At 42.3% G+C, this 20,516-nt stretch overlaps 1 protein-coding gene across 3 annotated transcripts in view; it reads left to right on the plus strand.

Moving 5' to 3' along the window:
* Nucleotides 1–527: 527 nt before the first annotated feature.
* The window catches only part of CLTC (clathrin heavy chain), a 78,407-nt gene continuing 58,418 nt past the window's right edge, over nt 528–20,516 (plus strand). For 2 of the 3 annotated variants that reach the window (XM_008070830.2, XM_008070832.2), the window contains exon 1: nt 528–1,010. In XM_008070830.2, coding sequence (XP_008069021.1) covers nt 969–1,010 — 42 coding nt within the window. In that variant the 5' untranslated portion in view covers nt 528–968. The remainder of the gene's footprint in view (nt 1,011–20,516) is intronic. The other variant, XM_008070834.1, reaches the window with a different exon arrangement.

Here is a 20,516-nt window from a genome sequence, read left to right on the forward strand (position 1 = left end):
GGTTGAGCTGGGATCGGCGCGTCAGGCTCTCCAACCGTCAGGAGGGCGTGTGTAAGGGCAGGGAGGCTCCTAAACTCCATTTCATCCCCCTCCCTGGGATATCAGAAGCCACCCACTATCCGAAACTAGGCGGAGGAGGAATGCCGCAGCCAGCTGCCAAAGAGGCGCTCCGCAGCGAGTCCGTTTCCCTGAGTCACGGAGAGGGCGGGAGGCTGGGCCCACTGCCCACGCCACGTCCGCCTCCTAAGGGGCTAGGTAGGCAGGGGCCGCGGGGGAGGGAGGCGACACCCGTCGTGCCTCCAGGTGGCCCAACAGCCAGCCCACTCCCAGGAGACGCTGCATTTCCGAAGCCTTCGCGCTCCATTCTGGCAGCAAGCAGCCGATCCTTCCCTACCAGCATCACGTGCACCTGGAAGTACGTGGGTGGGACCTTAAGCGCTTACGGAAATGACGTCGGTCGCCCCGAGTCGCATGATGTGGCAAAATGCAAAAAAAAAAAAAAAAGGGAGGGGGAGAAAAGGCAGAATACTGGAGAAAGTGATGAGTCTAAGAAAGTAGTCCCTCCGGTTCCCCTGTTTTCCCTGGTGTCGCATCAGTGAGCGAGGCTCTCAGCGCACTGCGCCCCGAATTCCTGCGCCCGGCCGCGACGCGGCGCCGGTGGAGGGGTACATAAGGTGGAGGGCGTGAGGCGACGGGGCGGAGTTCTGCCGTCGGGATCCTTCCGCAGGGCTCAGCCGTTTCCGGAGTCTGCGCTGCGCCCGGTTCCGCCATTGCGGCTCTCCCGGCCCCTGGAGCCTCCGCCCCCGACCCGAGCTCTTTCGTCCGCCTGCCAGTTTTCTGCGTCCCCGGAGAGTATCCTGCTGAGCCCAGCTTCCCCCCCCTCCCCTTCTCCTCCTCTCCCTTGGAGAGCCCGGGCAGCCACTGCCCCGCAGCCCCGGTGACAGGAGACCGTACCCCCCGACAGCGCCATGGCCCAGATTCTGCCAATTCGTTTTCAGGAGCATCTCCAGGTGCGGCCGGGCCTGGGCTGGCGAGGGTTGTGGAGAGGGTTTTAGGAAGGATGGAAGAAGCTGGAGTCTGGGCCCGAGCTGGGGGGTGGGGGGGGAGGGAAGTTGGCGATGATTGGGGTAGATGGAGGAGCGGGTACTTTCTTAAGCCTAAAGGGTTAAATGATGTCGGGCTTAGATGGAAAGGACGAGAGTCGGGGTGCAAAGGGCTGCGAGGCCAGACCTGGATCCGAAGGCCTCTCTGTCTTGCTCCCTGGATGGCCATAACTGCGCGTACTAACTCCCTCTCCCCATTTATTCAGTTCATTCATTTGGGTAGTGGGGCGGGAGGGGAGCTCCTGTGTTTTTCCCGGAGCAAGGATTCTCACCATTCCTCAGGCCAGTGTAGGACTGTCACCTTCCGTTGCTCTACTCTTCCCTTTCCCCGATCGTGTCTGCACCCAGGACTTGTGGGGCGGGTGAGTTGGGGAGGAGCAACCTTTTTTCTTCCTTCCTCTGCGGTTCTTTACTGAGAAAGGCACCTTCCCCAGTGGTGGGAGTTGGGGGGCGGGCGGCTGTGGGTCGTCTCTTGCCTCCCCTGAGGCAGCAGGGACGGAAGGTCACTGAAGGAACCGAACGTGGATAGGATGAGGGAACGTATTTCTCAGGGCGGGGTCAGTCTCAGTGCGTGGGGTCAAGGTCCCTAGGGGAACTTGCCTTTTTTTCCCCCCTTTCTTGATCTCTCTGCGGATGATGTGGCTCTTAACTCCTCTTTGGTTCTAGAAGATGAGTAAGAGTTATCCAGAGGTTATCTTGGGGTCTTCTGGAGTCTAGGAGGTAGTTGTGACCACCTTCCTTAGGATTTCATGGAATTGAACATAGCTCTGGGGACAGAGCACACCTGCTCTAAGAAAGGTTATTCGGTCTTTAACTGGTTTCCCTTTAGGAGGATTCTGAGTTCTACCCCACGGCTCCTTATCCTGGAGGCAACATATTGTTGTCTTATCTGGCAACATGCCAATGGCTGGCTTAGGCAGGTGACCACTGGAAGGCTTCACTGAATTAAGCCTCTTCAGAGCTTCTGAGTTTTCCGGTTTTTGCTTTAGCTGAAATAAATTATTCATATTAATTTGCTCTCTTCCCAAATATCCTTAAAGAAGCATGCCTCGCTCTATCTTCTGAGGGGCTGATTTCATAATGATAGAGGATGCAGTGGTTTGACAGGACACTAGTGACCTATTGGACACTTTGGCAACTGAAAGCAATTTTTTTACATTCCACCATTGTTTTAATGTACTTAAAGGATTCTTGTTAATAAGAAATATTAATATTCAAGCTGTGAATAACATAATTTTATATTTCTTTACAGGCATTATCACATTTGGTTGCATAGCAAGGAATTCTTTTCTCTTAGGACTTGAAATGTAAAGAATAATACTGTTGGCCGGGTGCGGTGGCTCATGCCTATAATCCCAGCACTTTGGGAGGCTGAGGTGAGAGGATTGCCTGAGCCCACGTGTTCAAGACCAGCCTGGGCAACTTAGTGAGACCTCATCTCTACAATAAATCAAAAAATTAGCCGGGCATGGTGGCGCATGCCTGTAGTTCCAGCTACTGGGAAGGCTGAGGCAGAAGAATCACCTGAGCCCAGTAGGTTGAGACTGCAGTGGCCGTGAGCATGCCACTGCACTTCAGCTTGCGCAACAGAGTGAGACTCTAACTCAAAAAAAAAAAAGAATAATAACTGTTTATCCATAAAATGCAGTAAATAATGTACGTTCTTTAGTTGTCTGTAGTTTTCAAATAACTCATCTGAAGCAATGGAATATACCTTGGCAGAAAAAACAGTTTTAAAAATGATTGAAAAAATGTAAAGTGGCAGAATGGAAATGGAAAAGTTATTTTTTTGATCAACCCATGCTGTGGATCAGTAACCAATTGCTGTGTTTACTCCGTTAGAGTGGGGTGGCAAATGAATGTGGAGGGTTAGGAAGGTACTGTTTTCTAGTGTGAAGGGAAAACACAGGCTTATACTCGCACTAAATATCTGAAATATCTTTCTGCAGACAAATGTTTATAAACCGTACACAAGAGAAGCAGGTACAGCTGCTGTTTATTTTACATAGCAGATGTATATCCCACTAGTAAATCTTGTGGTGGTTTGAGTAATAGCTTTTCTATTACAGAGGAGACAAGAATTGTTAAAGGATCCCAAAGACTGGAATCCAACCTTGTCACTAAGCAAAGACAGATTTAATATAGGTCTGACTTCCAAGAGGTTCAAAGTTTCTGCAAATACTTGAAGAAAACCATTTCCTTCTCAAATAATTTGAAGATTTTGAGTATAAAGCAGCTTTGCAAATTGGAAATTTCAGTCATCTGTTTTTTTGGAATGCTATGTCATGCCTAAACTTAATCTTAGCAAGTATGACTGTGTGCTACAGCTGATAATAATTAATTGCACAAAGAGCCCAAATCACCAATCTCTTCCACAATAATGTACCTCCTGACTTCACATTTTTATCTCCTCTCTTAAAAAAATTATTTTTTGGGGAGAGGTTAAAAAAAATTATTTTTTTCTACTGATACCTTGATGCTGGACCTTTTTAAAAATTAATAAAGATTATTTTAATTGACATCTTAGGTCTTTGACCTCTGAGATTCTGCCAGTTGAAAGTAGCAGGAAACTTTCTGAAACATTTAGGATAAAAACTTGAAACAAGAAATGAGGAAATTGAGTATGAGTATAAAGTTAGCTTGTGAAACTTCAAAAGATGAACTGTAAATGAAAATTTTTTTTAAGTTGGAGTCACACTCTGTTGCCCAGGCTGGAGTGCACTCACAGCCACCACAGCCTTGACCTGCTGGGTTCAAGTGATCCTTCCGTGTAAGCCTTCCAAGTAGCTGGAACTATAGGCACGTGCCACCATGTCCAGCTAATTTTTGGTTTATTGTAGAGATGAGGTCTCGCCAAGTTACTCGAGCTGGTCTCGAACTCCTGGGCTCAGGCAATCCTCTCACCTCAGCCTCCCAAAGTGCTGGGATTATAGATGTGAGTCACCACGCCCAGCCCATGAATTTATTTTTCTACCTCTTAACTATATTGAACAGCTAAAGGATCTGTTATCAAGGCTTGGAACTATAGCAAATGATTATTAATTTATAAAGAATTTTTTTTTTCCTTTTTAAGGATGATTAGATTGATAGCAGTTAAATTAGTGCTGGCTGGACATGGTGGCTCTCACCTATCATCCCAGCACTTTGGGAGGCTGAGGTGAGAGGGTTGCCTGGGACCATGGGTTCGAGACCAGCCTGGGCAACTTGGCGAGACCTCATCTCTCCAATAAATCAAAAAATTAGCTGGACATGGTGGTGCGTACCTGTAGTTCCAGCTAATTGGAAGACTGAGGAGGAAGGATCGCCTGAGCCCAGCAGGTGGAGGCTGCAGTGACTGTGAGCATGCCACTGCACTCCAGCCTGGTCGACAGAGTGAGACTCCGACTCAAAAAAACCATTAAAAAAAATAAATAAATTAGTGTCTATTTGAACAATACTTTGCTGGAGTTGCAGATTTTGAAAAAATCCTAGGCTACATATAAAATGTTGCTTGCAAGACTGGGTGCAGTGACTCACACCTGTAATCCCAGCACTTTGGAAGGCTGAGGAGAGAGGATTGCCTGAGCCCAGGGTTTTAAGACCAGCCCGGGAAACTTGGCAAGACCTCTTCTCTACAATAAATCAGAAAAATGAGCTGTGCATGGTGGCATGCTCCTGTGGTTCCAGCTACTTGGAAGGCTGAGGTGGAGGGCCCAGCAGGTCAAGCCTGTGGTGGCCATGAGTGTGTCACTGCACTCCAGCCTGGGTAACATAGTGAGACTCTGACTCAAAAAATATATATATAATAAAATGTTGCTTGTAATTCTGAATTTTTGGCAGATTAGACATCTTTATAACAACTGACACATTCCACTGTATTCCTAGATTCTTTTGGTCTTCAATTAAAAATCTCCCTACTCTGAGGGCTAAGGATGGTGGCTGACGCTCGTAATCCCATTACTTTGGGAGGCTGAGGTGGGAGGATTGCTTGAGCCCAGGAGTTTGAGACCAGCCTGGGTAAAATAGCGAGGTCTCATCTCTACAAAAAAAATTAGCCAGGCTTGGTGGTGTCTGCCTGTAGGCCCAGCTTCTCAGGAGACTAAGACAGAAGGCTTAGCTCAGAAGGTTGAGTCTGTGGTGAACTGTGATTGTGCCACTGTACTCCAGCCTGGGCAAGAGTAAGACTCTGACTCAAAAAAAAAAAATTCTCTCCACTCTGCTCTTTGATCTATAAATGCAGCTATGGAATGAGTTGCTGAGTTGCATGGTAGGGGTTCTTTCTATGGTTATTTTGTTTTGCAAAGAGAAAGCAATGCTAAGTACTGCTGGGGTATACAATATGCTTAACTGTACTGTCTGTTAGAGGTGTACTACCTGGAATTTTGCTGCAGTCTACCCTGGAAATGACTTCCAAGTTTAAAATGTACCATATTTTTCAGAATTTGCGTAATGATCAGTTTACTCATCTCAAAGGGGTGTGGTTAATTTTAGTGAACGTGCTTTCAAGACACAGGTGCGTGTGTAGAATCACAATTATTTTGTGTTCAGTTTAATTCACAATTTCAGGAACCTTGGTAGTTTTCTTCTGGAAGAGTTATTTTTGTCCATAGTTGGAATTTGTGCTTTGGTTTCAAAGCTTCTGTTTACATTGGTTCTTAACTTTAACTCTGTATGATATTTGAATTATAGTTAACAAGTTATTTTCTTTGTCAGTGTTACTCTTGAGAGTTAGTGTCCAATAAAACTTTCTATGATAGAAATGTTTAATAGCTACATAGGGATACTGAGCACTTGAAATGTGGCTAGTGTGACTAACACACGAAATTTTTGCTTTTGTCTCTTTTTAATTTATTTAAATGTAAATAGCCACATGTGGCAATTGCCTACAACATTGGACTACACAGTTATGGGCCATACTGATACACTTTGTAAGATTTATCTGGTCACACATATTTATGTGTTTAGAACAACATTTTGTTAGCTAAAATTAAAACACTCATTACTCAAGTTTTAATTGAATACTGTCTCCCTTTTGAAAAGTGGTGATGAACGAATGATAACTAGCAGCAGACTTCTTATGGTGCTGTTAAATGCAGCTGAGTATTTTCAGATCATCACTCAATCGTCCTAGAATCCTTTCTTAAATAATCCAAGAAAGTGAGACTCAAAGTAGTGGAGACAGTCAGAATGGAATTTGTACCTGGGTCTTCTGGCATAAAATATTTTATTTTATTTATTTATTTTATTTTATTTTTTGAGTTGGAGTCTCACTCTGTTGCCCAGCCTCGACCTGCTGGGCTCCGGTGATCCTTCTGCCTCAGCCTTCCAAGTAGCTGGAACTACAGGCGCATGCTACCACGCCCGGCTAGTTTTTTTTTTTTAATTGTAGAGATGAGGTCTCGCTAAGTTGCTCAGGCGGGTCTCGAACCCGCGGGCTCAGGCAGTCCACTCACCTCAGCCTCCTAAAGGCGCGGGATTACAGGCTGAGCCACCGAGCCCAGCTGGCATAAGATATTTTAAAGAAATGAAATAATTGGCCTTCAGAGGACAAGCTATTTGGTATCATAGTGTGCTTTCTTGTGTTGGACTTAGACTCAGAGAGGTGACTTCTCTACTTGTTTAAAATGTGATTAATGATGTGGTATAGTGGGCAGAGCAGGGGTTTGGGAGTTGTTGAGACCGGTGCTGCCCAATATATTATGAGCCACATATGTAATTTGAAATTTTCTAGTGGCCATGTTAAAAGGGGGAAAAAAAACCCAGATGAAATTAATGTAAATATATTTTATTGAACTCAGATGCCCAAAATATTATTTCACCATGTAATCATTATAAAATTTACTAGCGAGATGGTGTACATTTTTTCTGTACTAAATTTTCTAAATCGGAGTGTATTTTATATTTAGAGCATATATCAATTCAGACCCTATTTTCATAGGAAATACCTAATCTACATTTAGAGTTCATAAACTTTGCAGTTAGAAAAGTGGATTTGCAGGCCTTGGTGATTCCAAACCTACTTAAGTTTTCCAATAATTGAATTAATTATCAGTTATCATTTAATTTTAATTAATTTAAAATTTTAAAATAAACACAGTAATTACTTTTTTTAAAAATTGAAATCTCACTCTTGCCCAGGCTGGAGTGCAGTGTCATGCTTGTGGCCACTACAGCCTTGACCTGCTGGGCCCAGGTGATCCTTCCGCCTCAGTCTTCCAAGTAGCTGGAACTACAGGCATGCACCACCATGCCCAGCTAATTTTTTGATTTATTGTAGAGATGAGATCTTGTCAAGTTGCCCAGGCTGGTCTCGTACCCGTGAGCTCAGGCAATCCTCTCACCACTGCCTCCCAAAGTAGGGATTGTAGGCGTGAACCATGGTACCACACGCATAACCACATTCTAAGTGCTCAGTATTATGTGACTTATGACCTGTGGCTACCATACAGGACAACACTGGTTAAGGCTAACCTCTTGGCCCCGTGTGGCGGCTCTTGCCCATGATTCCAACACTTTGAGAGGCCTAGGTGGAAGGATTGCTCGAGCCTAGGAGTTCAAGACCAACCTAGGCAACATAGTGAAAGCTTGTCTCTACAAAAAATAAAAACATTAGCTGGACATGACTGATGTATGTTTGTAGTCCCAGGTTCTCTACTGGAGGCTAAGGCAGAAGGCTTGCCTGAGCTTACTTAGGAGGTCAAGATTGTGGTGGGCTGTCACACCACAGCACTTTAGGGTAGGTGACAGAGTGAGACTTTGACTCAGTTAAAAACAAAAACAACAACAACAACAAAAACTAACCTTTTGAAGACTGAGTGCAGTAGTTTACGCCTATGATCCCAGCACTTTGGGAGGTGGAGGATGGAGGATCAGTTGAGCCCAGGAGTTTGAGAATATCCTGGATAACATAGGGAGACTCAGTCTGTCTCTCTCCTTCTCTCCCTTTCCCCCTCTCCCCCCCGTTCCTCTCACTGCAGCCTTGAGCTGCTGACCTCAGGCAATCTTTCTGCCTCAGTCTTCCAAGTAGTGGCAACTGCAGATGTGTGCCGACACGCCTGGCTATGTCCAGTACATTTTATTCAGGTATCTCAACCAATGACACAATATTCACACTCTCGGCCACCACAGCCTCAACCTGCTGGGCTAAAGTGATTCTTCCTCTTGAGCCTTCCAAGTAACTAGAATTACAGGCATGCACAACCATGCCCGGCTACTTTTGTGATTTATTGTAGAGATGAGGTCTCACCAAATTGCCCAGGCTGGTCTCAAATCCCTGAGCTCAGGCATTCCTCTCACCTCAGCCTCCCAAAGTGCTGGGATTACAGACTTGAGCCACCATATCCAGCCCAGACCTAGATTTTTATGGCTCATAAACATTTGGGGTTAGTGCATTTGCCTAAGATTTGAGATCTTACTACATATCAAGTACTGTGTTACACTCTAGGGACAAAGTGGTAAACAAGACAGGCTGTATCTTGCATTCATATGTAATTTTAAATTTATAATTTTAAGTCTTAAAATCAGTGCAGTGCATTCATGCTTCCATTTTACTGGCAAAGGCTGTCCACACATTCCAACCATGGATGTTGTCTTTTATGAACTTTTGATCTTGTGCACAATTTAATAGAATCTGAATATGCAAAATTGGTTATGCTCTAAAACTGTTCCCAAAAAAGAACAATTTGTATTAATCTTGTATTATAATCCATGAGCTCTCATTGTATGCGATTTTAAATTAGGGTCCCTTGATCAGATGCATTTGAGAAACCTAATGAATCATATCTATCAATAATAAAATACCCTTAGGGAATGCCAGTCAGGCCTTTGTTATGTTATTATATTTGTCCTCTTTTTTTTTGTTGAGTTGGAGTCGTACTCTGTCTCCCAGACTGGAGTGCAGTGACCTGCTGGGCTCCGGCGATCCTTCCGCCTCAGCCTTCCAAGTAGTTGGAACTACAGGCGCGCGCTACCACGTCTGGCTAATTTTTCATTTTATTGTAGAGATGAGGTCTTGCCAAGTTGCCCAGGCATGTCTCTAACCCGCAGACTCAGGCAGTCCTCTCACCTCGGCCTCCCAAAGCGATGGGATTACAGGCTGAGCCACCGAGCCTGGCCATTTGTCCTCTTTTTAAAGTAGTGTGGTAATGTTGAAGTGAATATTCTTACTCACATGAGAAATAAGTTCATAGCGGATATTTTAGTTCTTTGTATTAGAAGGCTGTTTCTCCAAGTTAATTTTTATATATACCATGCTAAAGCTACTTCATAAAGTCAACTTGCCTTGTGAGCCATAGCAAAGTTTACAGCTCTAGGTATGTCTTTACTTTTTCTTGGTCAAGTGCCTGTGGCTAATGCTCTTAACTCAAGGGATGGCTGAAAGCTTGGATCTGGGTGTATTATGCAAAACTCATCTGTCAGACTTGTATGTCATGATTCTCTTTTGTATTATTGAAGACACAATTTAAGATATTTTGTCTTACTTTGAGGGAATAACTATTAATCAAATCTTAATTGTCCTGAAATCCAATCTACAAAATCAAAATGCATTGACTTTTATAGCTATTTAAACACCTACTGGGTGCCAAGAACTCAGTTAATTATTTTCATTGTCTCATTTGATTAGCAAGATAACTCCTTTGGATAAAAGTAGGGTCAGCTTGATTTTGAAAATTGGGAAACTGACGTTCATAGCAGGTAACTTTGTAAAAGTCACACAGCTAGTGGGTGGTCAGACTTTTAATTCTTGTTCTTTTCATTTTAGTACATTGCCTCATTTTGTAATGATTTGTATAATTTGAACTGCAGAATACACTACAATTGTTTTTATCTATGCTTTGGTGTTCTTTGATTATACTGTATTATAGTTAGTTCTTAGGGCAATATTTTTTATGTTATGAGAATAGAGGAGCCAGTGAGCTAACATCTGACTTTGTGCCTTAGATGATTATTTAGATAACATCTTTTTCAAGTTCCCACTGGGAAACTGTGCAGAATGATTGGGATCAGGTTAACTTGTAACCAAGATTACCTGCATCTCTCATATAAGGCTGAATTGAACTTTTTTTTTTTTTTTTTTGAGTTGGAGTCTCTCTTGTCGCCCATGCTGGAATGCAGTGGCATGCTCACGGCCACTGCAGCCTAAACCTGCTGGGCTTAGGTGATCCTTCTGCCTCAGCTTTTCAAGTAGCTGGAACTACAGACATACGCCACCATGCCTGGCTAGTTTTTGTGATTTATTGTAGAGACAGGTCTCATCAAGTTGCCAAGGCTGATCTCGAACTCCTGGGCTCAGACAGTCTTCTCGCCTTGGCCTCCCAAAGTGCTGGGATTACAGGCTGAGCCACCACCCCCAGCCTTCTTTTTTTTTTTTGAGTTGGCGTCTCACTCTGTCTCCCAGGCTGGAGTGCAGTGGCACGCTCATGGCACCGCTGCCTCGACCTCAGGCAATCCATCAACCTCAGCCTTCCAGGTAGCTGGAACTACAGGCATGTGACACCACGCCCGGCTAATTTTTTTATTTATTGTAGAGATGAGATCTTGCCAAGTTGCCCAGGCTGGTCTCAAACTCAAGCAATCCTCTCAATTCAGCTTCCCAAAGTGCTGGGATTATAGGCATGAGCCACCATGCCTGGCTTTTTTTTTTTATTGTAGAGATGAGTTCTTGCCAAGTTGCCCAGGTTGGTCTTAAAACTCTAGGCTCAGGCAGTTCTCTTGCCTTGGCCTCCCAAAGTACTGGAATTATAGGCATGAGCCACTGCACCCGGCCTAAGGCTGAAATGAAACATTTCTATCGACTTTTCCTTAGTGACAATAATGAGTATGTTCCAGTCTGAAGCCACTTGTAAAAGCAGGAAACTTCTTTCTATTTCAAAATAGATTCATGTTTTATATTTATATATGAATAAACTTAAAATAGAAACTTTAACTCAAAGACAATTGTGCTTAAAGGGGATAGGAAAGGAAGGTGGGAGTAGAATATACTTGCTTATTTTGAGTAGCATAATGGTAGATGGAAAAATTGTTACCACCTTGTAGGATTTGAAGGCAGAACTGCCAGTAATATTAATGCTTCCTTTTCTGAATCATTAGATAAATAAGGAATTTCTTTAAGTTCTGAGGTAAAGCAGGTTTTAAATGTTATTTCTGAAAGTACAGGAACCAGGTCCATTAAAACCGTATTTTGTCACATTAAAAAAATTAGACTCTGCAGCGTACTACTTAGAAAAAGTCTCAGATGTTTAATCTGGGGTTTAGCTGTTTCATTATGTCAGGCCTTTAGCTTGTCTCAACTTCCTTATTTATTGAAATAACACTTCCTGGTAGTTTTGAAGTCATACTGCAGTATGTGTTTATAGCATAATACTTTGTCTTTCCAGACACTCAGATATTACTTCTTCCCTCTACCCTGTAAGAGTCTCCCTTTACCCACTTTAGTTGAACATGTGTGCCATGTTAAAGGAAAAAAAGCTACCATCTACTCAGTTATTGAAGCCAATATCTGGGATTTATACCAGATTGTTTCTTCTTTCTCATCTTCTACATCTAATCTACACTGGACGGTCCCAGGGATTGCAGTGTGTGTGTGTGTGTGTGTGTGTGTGTGTGTGTGTGTGTGTGTGTGTGTTGGAGTCTTGCTCTGTCACCCAGGCTAGAGTGCAGTGGCGTGCTCACGGATTCCACAGCCTCGACCTGCTGGGCTCAGGCGATCCTTCCGCCTCAGCCTTCCAAGTAGCTCAAACTACAGGCGCGTGCCACCATGCCTGGCTAATTTTTTTGATTTATTGTAGGGATGTGGTCTCGCCAAGTTACCAGGCTGGTATTGAACCCCTAGACTCATGCCTCGACCTCCCTAAATGCTGGGATTACAGGCTTGAGCCACCATGCCCGACCTAAGGATTGCAGTTTTTAATGCCCTCAGTTGAAAGTGGAAATCATAGTGGATGAAAAAATGGGAATTAGACAGAGTTGCTTTTATTTATTTCTGACCAGTTGTTCATCTGAGAAGGGTGGCTTTAAACCACCAAAGTGGACAGAGTGAAGCCAAAGACTATCCATACGTGCTCTACTTGGCATGAATCTTGACTTTGGATGGATCTCATTGTTTAAGGATAAATAATGAGGGAAGAAACTTATAGGGAGAACATGACTTACAAAACCTGTCTCTTTCCCCAGTGTCTGCAGTAGTCTATATTTGGTCACATTGAACTGTGCAGATCTAGGACAGTTTTCTTTTTCTTTTCTTTTCTTTTCTTTTTTTTAACTCTAAATATGCTACAAGAAAGAGTTTTTTTTTTTAAATAAAAGCCTTACCAAGTTTTAAATGCCCCTTGAAAAGCAGTCTATTAGGGGTATATTTCTAGCGATCTTAATTTACATCCAAAGACAAGTGAAAAGCAACTCTTCTAATATGCAAATGGAAATTTGAGGCATGTTATAAAGTTGCACCATATCACTGTGTCATAGTGGATTTTCTTTTCTTTTTTTTTTTTTTGAGTCGGAATCTCACTATGTTGCCCAGGCTGGAGTGCAGTGGCATGCTCACGGCCACCGCAGCCTCGACCTGCTAGGCTCAGGCGATCCTTCCATCTCAGCCTTCCAAGTAGCTGGAACTACAGGCGTGATTCACCGTGCCTGGCTAATTTTTTATTAGAGATAAGGGCTTACCAAGTTGCCCAGGCTGGTTTTGAACCCTTGGGCTCAGGCAGTCCTCTTGCCTTGGCCTCCCAAAGTGCTAGGGTTACAGGCACGAACTGCTGTGCCTGGCCTGTAATAGATTTTCTTTTTTTTCTTTTTTTTTTGAGTCGGAGTCTCACTCTGTCACCCAGACTGGAGTGCAGTGGCTGCTCCCGGCCACCACAGCCTCCACCTGCTGGGCTCCGGCGATCCTTCCGCCTCAGCCTTCTAAGTAGCCGGAATTACAGGCATGCGCTACCATGCCTGGCTGATTTTTTGATTTATTGTAGAGATGAGGTCTTGCCTGCCCAGGCGGGTCTCGAACCTATAGGCTCAGGCAGTCCACTCACCTCAGCCTCCCAAAGGCACGGGATTACAGGCTGAGCCACCGAGCCCAGCTTGTAATAGATTTTCAAAAAGCACTTTGGAATAGAGATGACTCTTCAGTACTAATGAAGACATTAATATTAAAAAAATGCATATGAACAGTTTAAAAAATGGCTTCTAAAATATGAAGGGTAGAAAAAAACTTCCAAGTTAATAATTGCATAATTTTAAATGCCTCTATAAACTAATTGAAGTGACTACTTGAATTATACATATGTATATCTAATCCCTAAGAGTTGATAGTTTAAAGGGACCAAGGCTTTTTTTATTGAGATAAAATTCACATAAAATTAACTATTTTACAATTTACAGTTTAGTGGTATTTGGTACATTCACAATGTTGTGCAGTCATCACCTGTATCTAGTTCCAAAACATTTTAATTACCCCAAAAAGAAACCCCATAACCATTAAGCAGTCTATCTCTCATCCCCTGGCAACTGCTAATCTGCTTTTTTGTCTCAGAGATTTACCTATTCTGGACATTTTGCATAATTGACTCATGCAATATGTAACCTTTTTGTTTCTCACTTCTTTCACTAAGCATAATGTTTGAGATTCAGCCATGTTATAGCATACATCAGGCTTAATTCCTTTGTTGCTGAATAATATGCCATTGAATGGATATATCAACATTTTATTTGTCTTTCCATCAGTTGGTGGACATTTGGATTGTTTCTATCTTTTTAATGTGAATAGAAACAATGTGAATAGTACTACTTTGAACAGTCACTTACAAGTTTTTGTTTAAATACCTATTTTCAGTTCTTTTTTTCTGAGTTGGAGTCTCACTCAGTCGTCTAGACTGGAGTGCAGTGGCCGCTCCCGGCCACCGCAGCCTCGACCTGCTGGGCTCCGGCGATCCTTCCGCCTCAGCCTTCCAAGTAGCCGGAATTACAGGCATGCGCTACCACTCCCGGCTGATTTTTTGATTTATTGTAGAGATGAGGTCTCGCTGCCCAGGCGGGTCTCGAACCTATAGGCTCAGGCAGTCCACTCACCTCAGCCTCCCAAAGGCTCGGGATTACAGGCTGAGCCACCGAGCCCGGCTATTTTCAGTTCTTTTGTATATATACCTAGGAGTGGAATTGCTGGGTCATATGGTAATTCCGTTTTAACTTTTTGAGAGATTGCCACAGTTTTCTACAGTGGCTGCACCATTTTACATACCTACCTGCAATGTACGAGAATTCCACTTTCTTCACATCCTCTGACATTTGTCAAAAGCTTTTTTGGGTGTTGGGGAAAATTAGTCTAATTGGGAAAATAAGTACTTTATTCGAGTATATATGGCCTTTTAAGTTCTGTGTGTTCTCTCTCAAACTTGGTAGCCCTACCCTTACTTAAAGTTGTGTATCCTGTTATAGACTGCATTTCCATTTCTTCTGAGACACTACATATATCCTCAAATATATCTGGGCTAGGCATACTTCCCTGTAGCCTCCTAGGACCACTGTAATTGCCATGTACTTTTTATGGACAGGAAGTGGAAGGTACTGTCTCATTTGCTATAGAATTCTCTGTGTATTCACATAGAATTCAGTACACAGTAGCTGCCCAGAAATTGTTTAAATATACAATTGTTGGGAAAACCACAGAGCTAGGGAGAGACCTGAAGAAATACTTGAAAATAGTTGTCTGCTGAAACTGGAAGAAAACTTGAGAAAACTGTTGGCATCATCTGTGACATGCAGAAAAAGGTGATGTAAGAAGAAGAGAAAGACTCATGATAATGAGTTGTAATAACAGAAAACAATGGGTCCTGAAGGCAATTACATGCAGAATTGGGTTAGTCCAGTGGTAGGGAGTTACCTCAGTTGTTCACAATCAGTTACAGATTGAACTTCTTATTCTACTCATTCCCCCTTTCTCACTACTTCACTTAACTAGTCTTGGGGGAAAAAAAAAGCAGCTGGGGGCAGTGATTCACAGCTATAGGATGAATCTCCAATTCCAAAAATTGTAAGTATGAAAATGCCAAAGAGACTGTACTAAAAATCAAGGAAATATGGTAATTTTTAAGAAAACTTTAGAAATCTAAGTTAAATGGTCAGTTTGTAACTTTAAGCTTTGTTTTTCCTGTCTTGGTTTTGGAAATATACTTGATTTGGGCTCAGTACAGTGGCTTACACCTGTAATTGCAGCACTTTGGGAGACGGAGGCAAGAGGATTGCCTGAGCCCAGGGGTTTGAGACCAGTCTGGGCAACTTGGTGAGACCTTGTCTCTACAATAAAATAAGCCAGGCACGGTGGCACACACCTGTAGTCCCAGCTACTTGGAAGGCTGAGGCAAAAGGATCACCTAAGCCCATCAGGTCAAGGCTGTGGTAGCCATGATCATGTGACTACACTCCAGCCTGGACCACAGAATGAGACCTTGACTCAAAAACAAAAAACAAAACAGATTGTCTAATTGTGGAGTGAATTAGCAGTGTGGAACAGTAACTTTGAGATAAAAAAAAAAATTTAGAATTTGGAGGTAAATCTCAGAAATAAAAGTGGTGTGTATGATGAAATAGGTTACAAATTTAAGAATTATAGAAACCAAAATAATTGGAATGGAAGCTCTTTTTAGACAATGGAAGAAAATTTTCCTTATATAAAAGAAGCAAGATTAAAGGGTCTTAGTGTTTGGGACAAGCCTGGGGGAGTTTTAGTACCCTGAATTAAAACAAAGAACTACAGACGTCCAGGGCACACCCTGACCAAAAAAATCAAGATAATCTTTTTTTTTTTAAACACTGGATTTCTGATAGTGAAACAGTGTCTATAGTTTCAGAGATGCAAAGTTTTTCCCCTTTTCAGAGGACATGAGCTACAATTTGAATCCCCCCCAGGACCTTCTGAGCCTAAAACTGATTATTTCCCCTGTAGGTTTGTTTCCTCAGTAGTAGTGACAAAGTTATAGTCTAACAAAATAAACAAAAGAGACAATTTTACACAAAAATTGCACTTAAAATAATGAGTTGATGTTAAGTTACCAAATAGTGGGTGCTCAGTAGGTATTTTGAAAATAAATAGTAGTCATTTAATCATTTTAATATTGTTTTGAACTCCCTGACTTTATTAATATTAAATAACTTCTAATTTTTCATGCTGATTGTTATTTATTTCCTTCACTCAGTTGAAAATGGTATTTGTGGGATTTAAGTTGACAGGAAAATATTTCAGTGACTCAACTGTAAAGTAAAATGATCTGCTTTTATAACTTTTAGCATTTAGTAAGCTGATCATGATTTATTTATTTATTTATTTATTTATTTTTTGAGTTGGAGTCTCACTCTGTCACCCAGACTGGAGTGCAGTGGCCACTACCGGCCACCGCAGCCTCAATCTGCTGGGATCCGGCGATTCTTCCGCCTCAGCCTTCCAAGTAGCTGGAACTACAGGCGCGTGCTACCACGCCTGGCTGATTTTTTGATTTATTGTAGAGATGAGGTCTCGCTGCCCAGGCGGGTCTCGAACCCGCGGGCTCAGGCAATCCACTCACCTCAGCCTCCCAAAGGCGCGGGATTACAGGCTGAGCCACCGAGCCCTGCTATGCTTTATTTATTTATTTTATTTTTATTTTTTTGAGTTGGAGTCTCTTGTCGCCTAGGCTGGAGTGCAGTGGCAATCTTTCAAGGCCACTGCAGTCTCATCCTGTTGGACTCAGGCAATCCTTCTGCCTCAGCCCTCCAATGATCATGCTTTAAATGACTTATCTAACTAGAAAGATGAGTGATGGAGCACAATGTCTAATTTCCTGACAGGTGTCTCAGTATAAGGTAGCAAAATACATGGTTATGTGCAGCAGTGACGGGGTTGAACAGATTGCAGCCCTAGACTCCCACTTCAATATACATTTTGTGAAGTTGTTGGACAGTTGCTCATAGAATGAAGTTTCTTTGGGACCTTTATAGCTTTACTATTAAGAAGACTCACCAGACTTTTTAGTTATTCATACTAGAAACCAAGCCCTTGGTGTCTGCCCAGATCATTTATTGTTAAGTCAGCGTTTTTTATAATCTTAAACCCTCAAAGTAAGCCTCTTTTTTGGTTCTCGAAAGGCAGATTTGGATTCTGCCCTCCCTCCATTGTAGTGTGATAGCATTTGGTTGTTTTGTGCTGCCGAATGGCATTTACACAGGAAAGTAAATACATAGCCAGGCTCGGTGGCTCAGCCTGTAATCCCGTACTTTGGGAGGCTGAGGTGAGTGGATTGCCTGAGCTCGCGGGTTCGAGACCCACCCGGGCAACTTGGCAGACCTCATCTCTACGATAAATCCAAAAAATTAGCTGGGTGTGGTAGTGCGCACTTGTAGTTCCAGCTACTTGGAAGGCTGAGGTGGAAGGATTGCCAGAGCCCAGCAGGTTGAGGTTGCGGTGTCCGGGAGCAGCCACTCCAGTCTGAGCGACAGAGTGAGACTCCAACTCAAAAAAAAAAAAAAAAAAAAGTACATACATAATCTTGGAAAGTCATATCTATCTCCAGGGTCTAGGGCATAAAAACTTCCCCATATTCCCCTGCAGCTAGGTCAGAATTGGCCTAATTGATCTAATATTTTATCTAGTTACTGGATTATTTTTTAAGAATGAATGAAATTTAGTTTTTAAAAGTTTCCAATCAGCAGTTTGTAACATGTAGAAAAAAAAATTTTTTTGAGTCAGAGTCTCACCCTGTCCCCAGGGTCGAGTGCAGGTGGCATGATCGTGGCTCACTACATTCTTAATCTCCTGGGCTCAGGCCATTCATCCCTTCAGCTTCCTGAGTAGCTGGCGTTACAGGTGTGTGCCACCACACCCAGCTAATTATTATTGTTATTATTATTTTTATAGGGACATGGTATCAGTATGTTGCCTAGGCTGGTAAACTCGGCTCAAGCAATCCTCCTACCTCAGCCTCCCAAAGTGCTGGGATTATAGGCATGAGCCACGGTGCCTGGCCAGAAAAATTGCTTAACAGTCTTCTGGTAGTATACTAAAGCTACTGTCTTACAATCTCTGTCTCCAACTGTGGTTTCTTCCTGAATATATTGCTTACAATTTGGAGTTAGTGATCAGAGTCAAAAATTCTCCTAAGAGACAGTGATTCCCTCAAAGACAACGTAGAGTGGAAACAAATATGTATGTTTAAGTGTGGGGTCAGTAAGGGTTAAAGGCATTTTTATTTTGTTGCTACAAATCTGTGGAGCTCACCGAAAACAATGGCTGGTATCCTGTTGATGGAAGAACTAAAGGAATGCTGCATTCTCAGCATTTTTCTTCATTTCCTGTAGAAGACAGCAACTGCACTTTTTTTTGACATTCTGCTAGTTTCCAGGAACAGCTCAGTGAAGTGTCTGCTGTCAGCATTTTTTTTTTTCACTGTGATTGATACTAGTGAAGGTAGAGGATGTTTAGAAGCTTTTAAAGGAAATTATGCTGAGTGAAATACTTGGGATAGAAAGTTAACCAAGTCTTCAAGCACATACAAAAATACCTGTGTTGGGAGATTAGTGGTATCATAATGGCATCCAAGCGTCAGCAGTTCTGTCTCAAATTGTTGACCTCGTAACTCAGAGTGTTAATGCCCCTTAAGTCTTTATCAAGATACAAAATTCACTTAAAGAAGAAGCAACTGAAACTATATATAGAACATTCACAAAATAATTTCATCTGAAATGTAATAGCTCATCTATACTTCCTTGCATCTTCACTATTCAGATGAAACGAGGAAGGATCTGGAAAGTGTTAAGCCAAGCACTAATTGTGAAATATAAGTCCTTAGTAAGCTGTCATAAATTTTGATTTTCAGCTGATACAGCTGGTAAATGAGTTCTGCACTAGTCATTCATTAGGAAAAGAATTCCTCCAGTATACTTATAGAAAAGCCAGTTTCCAGTGAGTTTATTCTTATCCAATCAGATGTGAGAAATGTTGTCAAAATCAGGAGGCTCAAAGCAAACCTACTACTCCATTAATTATGGTGGTGCCTGAAGGCACAGGTTTCAAATGATTGTTGAAAGAGCGCCTTTGTACAAGGACAGTTGTCTCTGGTCGAAGAATTGGGTATTGGAACATATGTTCTGACCTTAATATATATTAATTTAAATATATTCATGGCCTATTTGGTCCTCTGAACAATAATTTCATAGTTTGATCACTAATGTATTTTATTAAGATGCTCATTCACCACCACTAGTTTCCTGATTCCTTGATATATTGAAGTTTTTCCATTCTGTCTTTAGGAACCTGTGGACAAAGCAAATCGGCCCTAGTGAGGTTTGAATGTGTACTGTTAGTAGCATGATGTCTAAAACCAGTCTGTTTTAGAACAGTCTGTATCATGATACTATAGTCCCAGAACTAGATCACTAAAAGAACAGAAATTCCTAAAATAAAGAGCTTGTATATGCTCTCACACTGTTCTAAGTACTTGATGTGTGTTAAATCACTTTAACCTTTCATGCAGCGCTAGCCTAGGCATGCTTTCCTCCCTCTAAAACAGGGATAGATACTTTCCCTTTTTTGTTTACCATATTTACAATCAAATCAAGTATATTTTCTTTCTTTTATTTTTATTTTTTTTTTTGAGTCTGAGTCTCACTCTGTTACCCAGGCTGTAGTGCAGTGACACGCATATGGCCACTGCAGCTTCTACCTGCTAGGCTCAGGCAATCCTTGCACCTCAGCTTTTCAAGTAGCCAGAACCACAGGTGCGTGCCATCATACTGGCTAATGTTTTTGTTTATTGTAGAGATGAGATCTCGCCAAGTTGATTAGGCTGGCCTCACCTCTGCCTACCAGAGTACTGCAATTACAGGCATGAGCCACTGTGCCTGGCCCAAATCAAGTATATTTTCAAAACCGAGACAGGAAGAAAAAAGCTTAAAGTTAAAAACTGACCATTTAACTTAGATTCCTGAATCTAATATTGCTGAAGTTTTCTTAAAAATTATGCCGTATTTCTTTGATTTTTTTTAATACATTCCCTTTTATGTTTTCACCCTTATTATTTGAGATTCATCTTATAGTTGTATTCTCCTTTCCCAAAAGTTTTATGATGTTGATGAACATGTTAGAAATTGAAGTAATGGTAGCATACCTAGAACAGAAAGGGACCTCCCTTTTCCCATGTCCTTGAAGAAATTGCATTTTATTTCATCTGCATACATGGTTCAGTTCTCTATCCTTCTTTGTCCCTTCTGATCCTAGGCCTTAGCCATTTGAATGTTTAGTTTTTTGTGGCAAAAGAGATACCCAGACACTGATTTTTTTGCTTGGACTCTTGTTCTGCTTGCTAGCATTGAATTTTCCTGGTTTTAAAAAAAGGCTTCTGCCGGGCTCGGTGGCTCAGCCTGTAATCCTGTGCCTTTGGGAGGCTGAGGTGAGTGGATTGCCTGAGCCGGCGGGGT

Source organism: Carlito syrichta, unplaced genomic scaffold, assembly GCF_000164805.1.
Source record: "Carlito syrichta isolate Samal-C Ts95f unplaced genomic scaffold, Tarsius_syrichta-2.0.1 Scaffold314028, whole genome shotgun sequence".
Taxonomy (NCBI): Eukaryota; Metazoa; Chordata; class Mammalia; order Primates; family Tarsiidae; genus Carlito; species Carlito syrichta.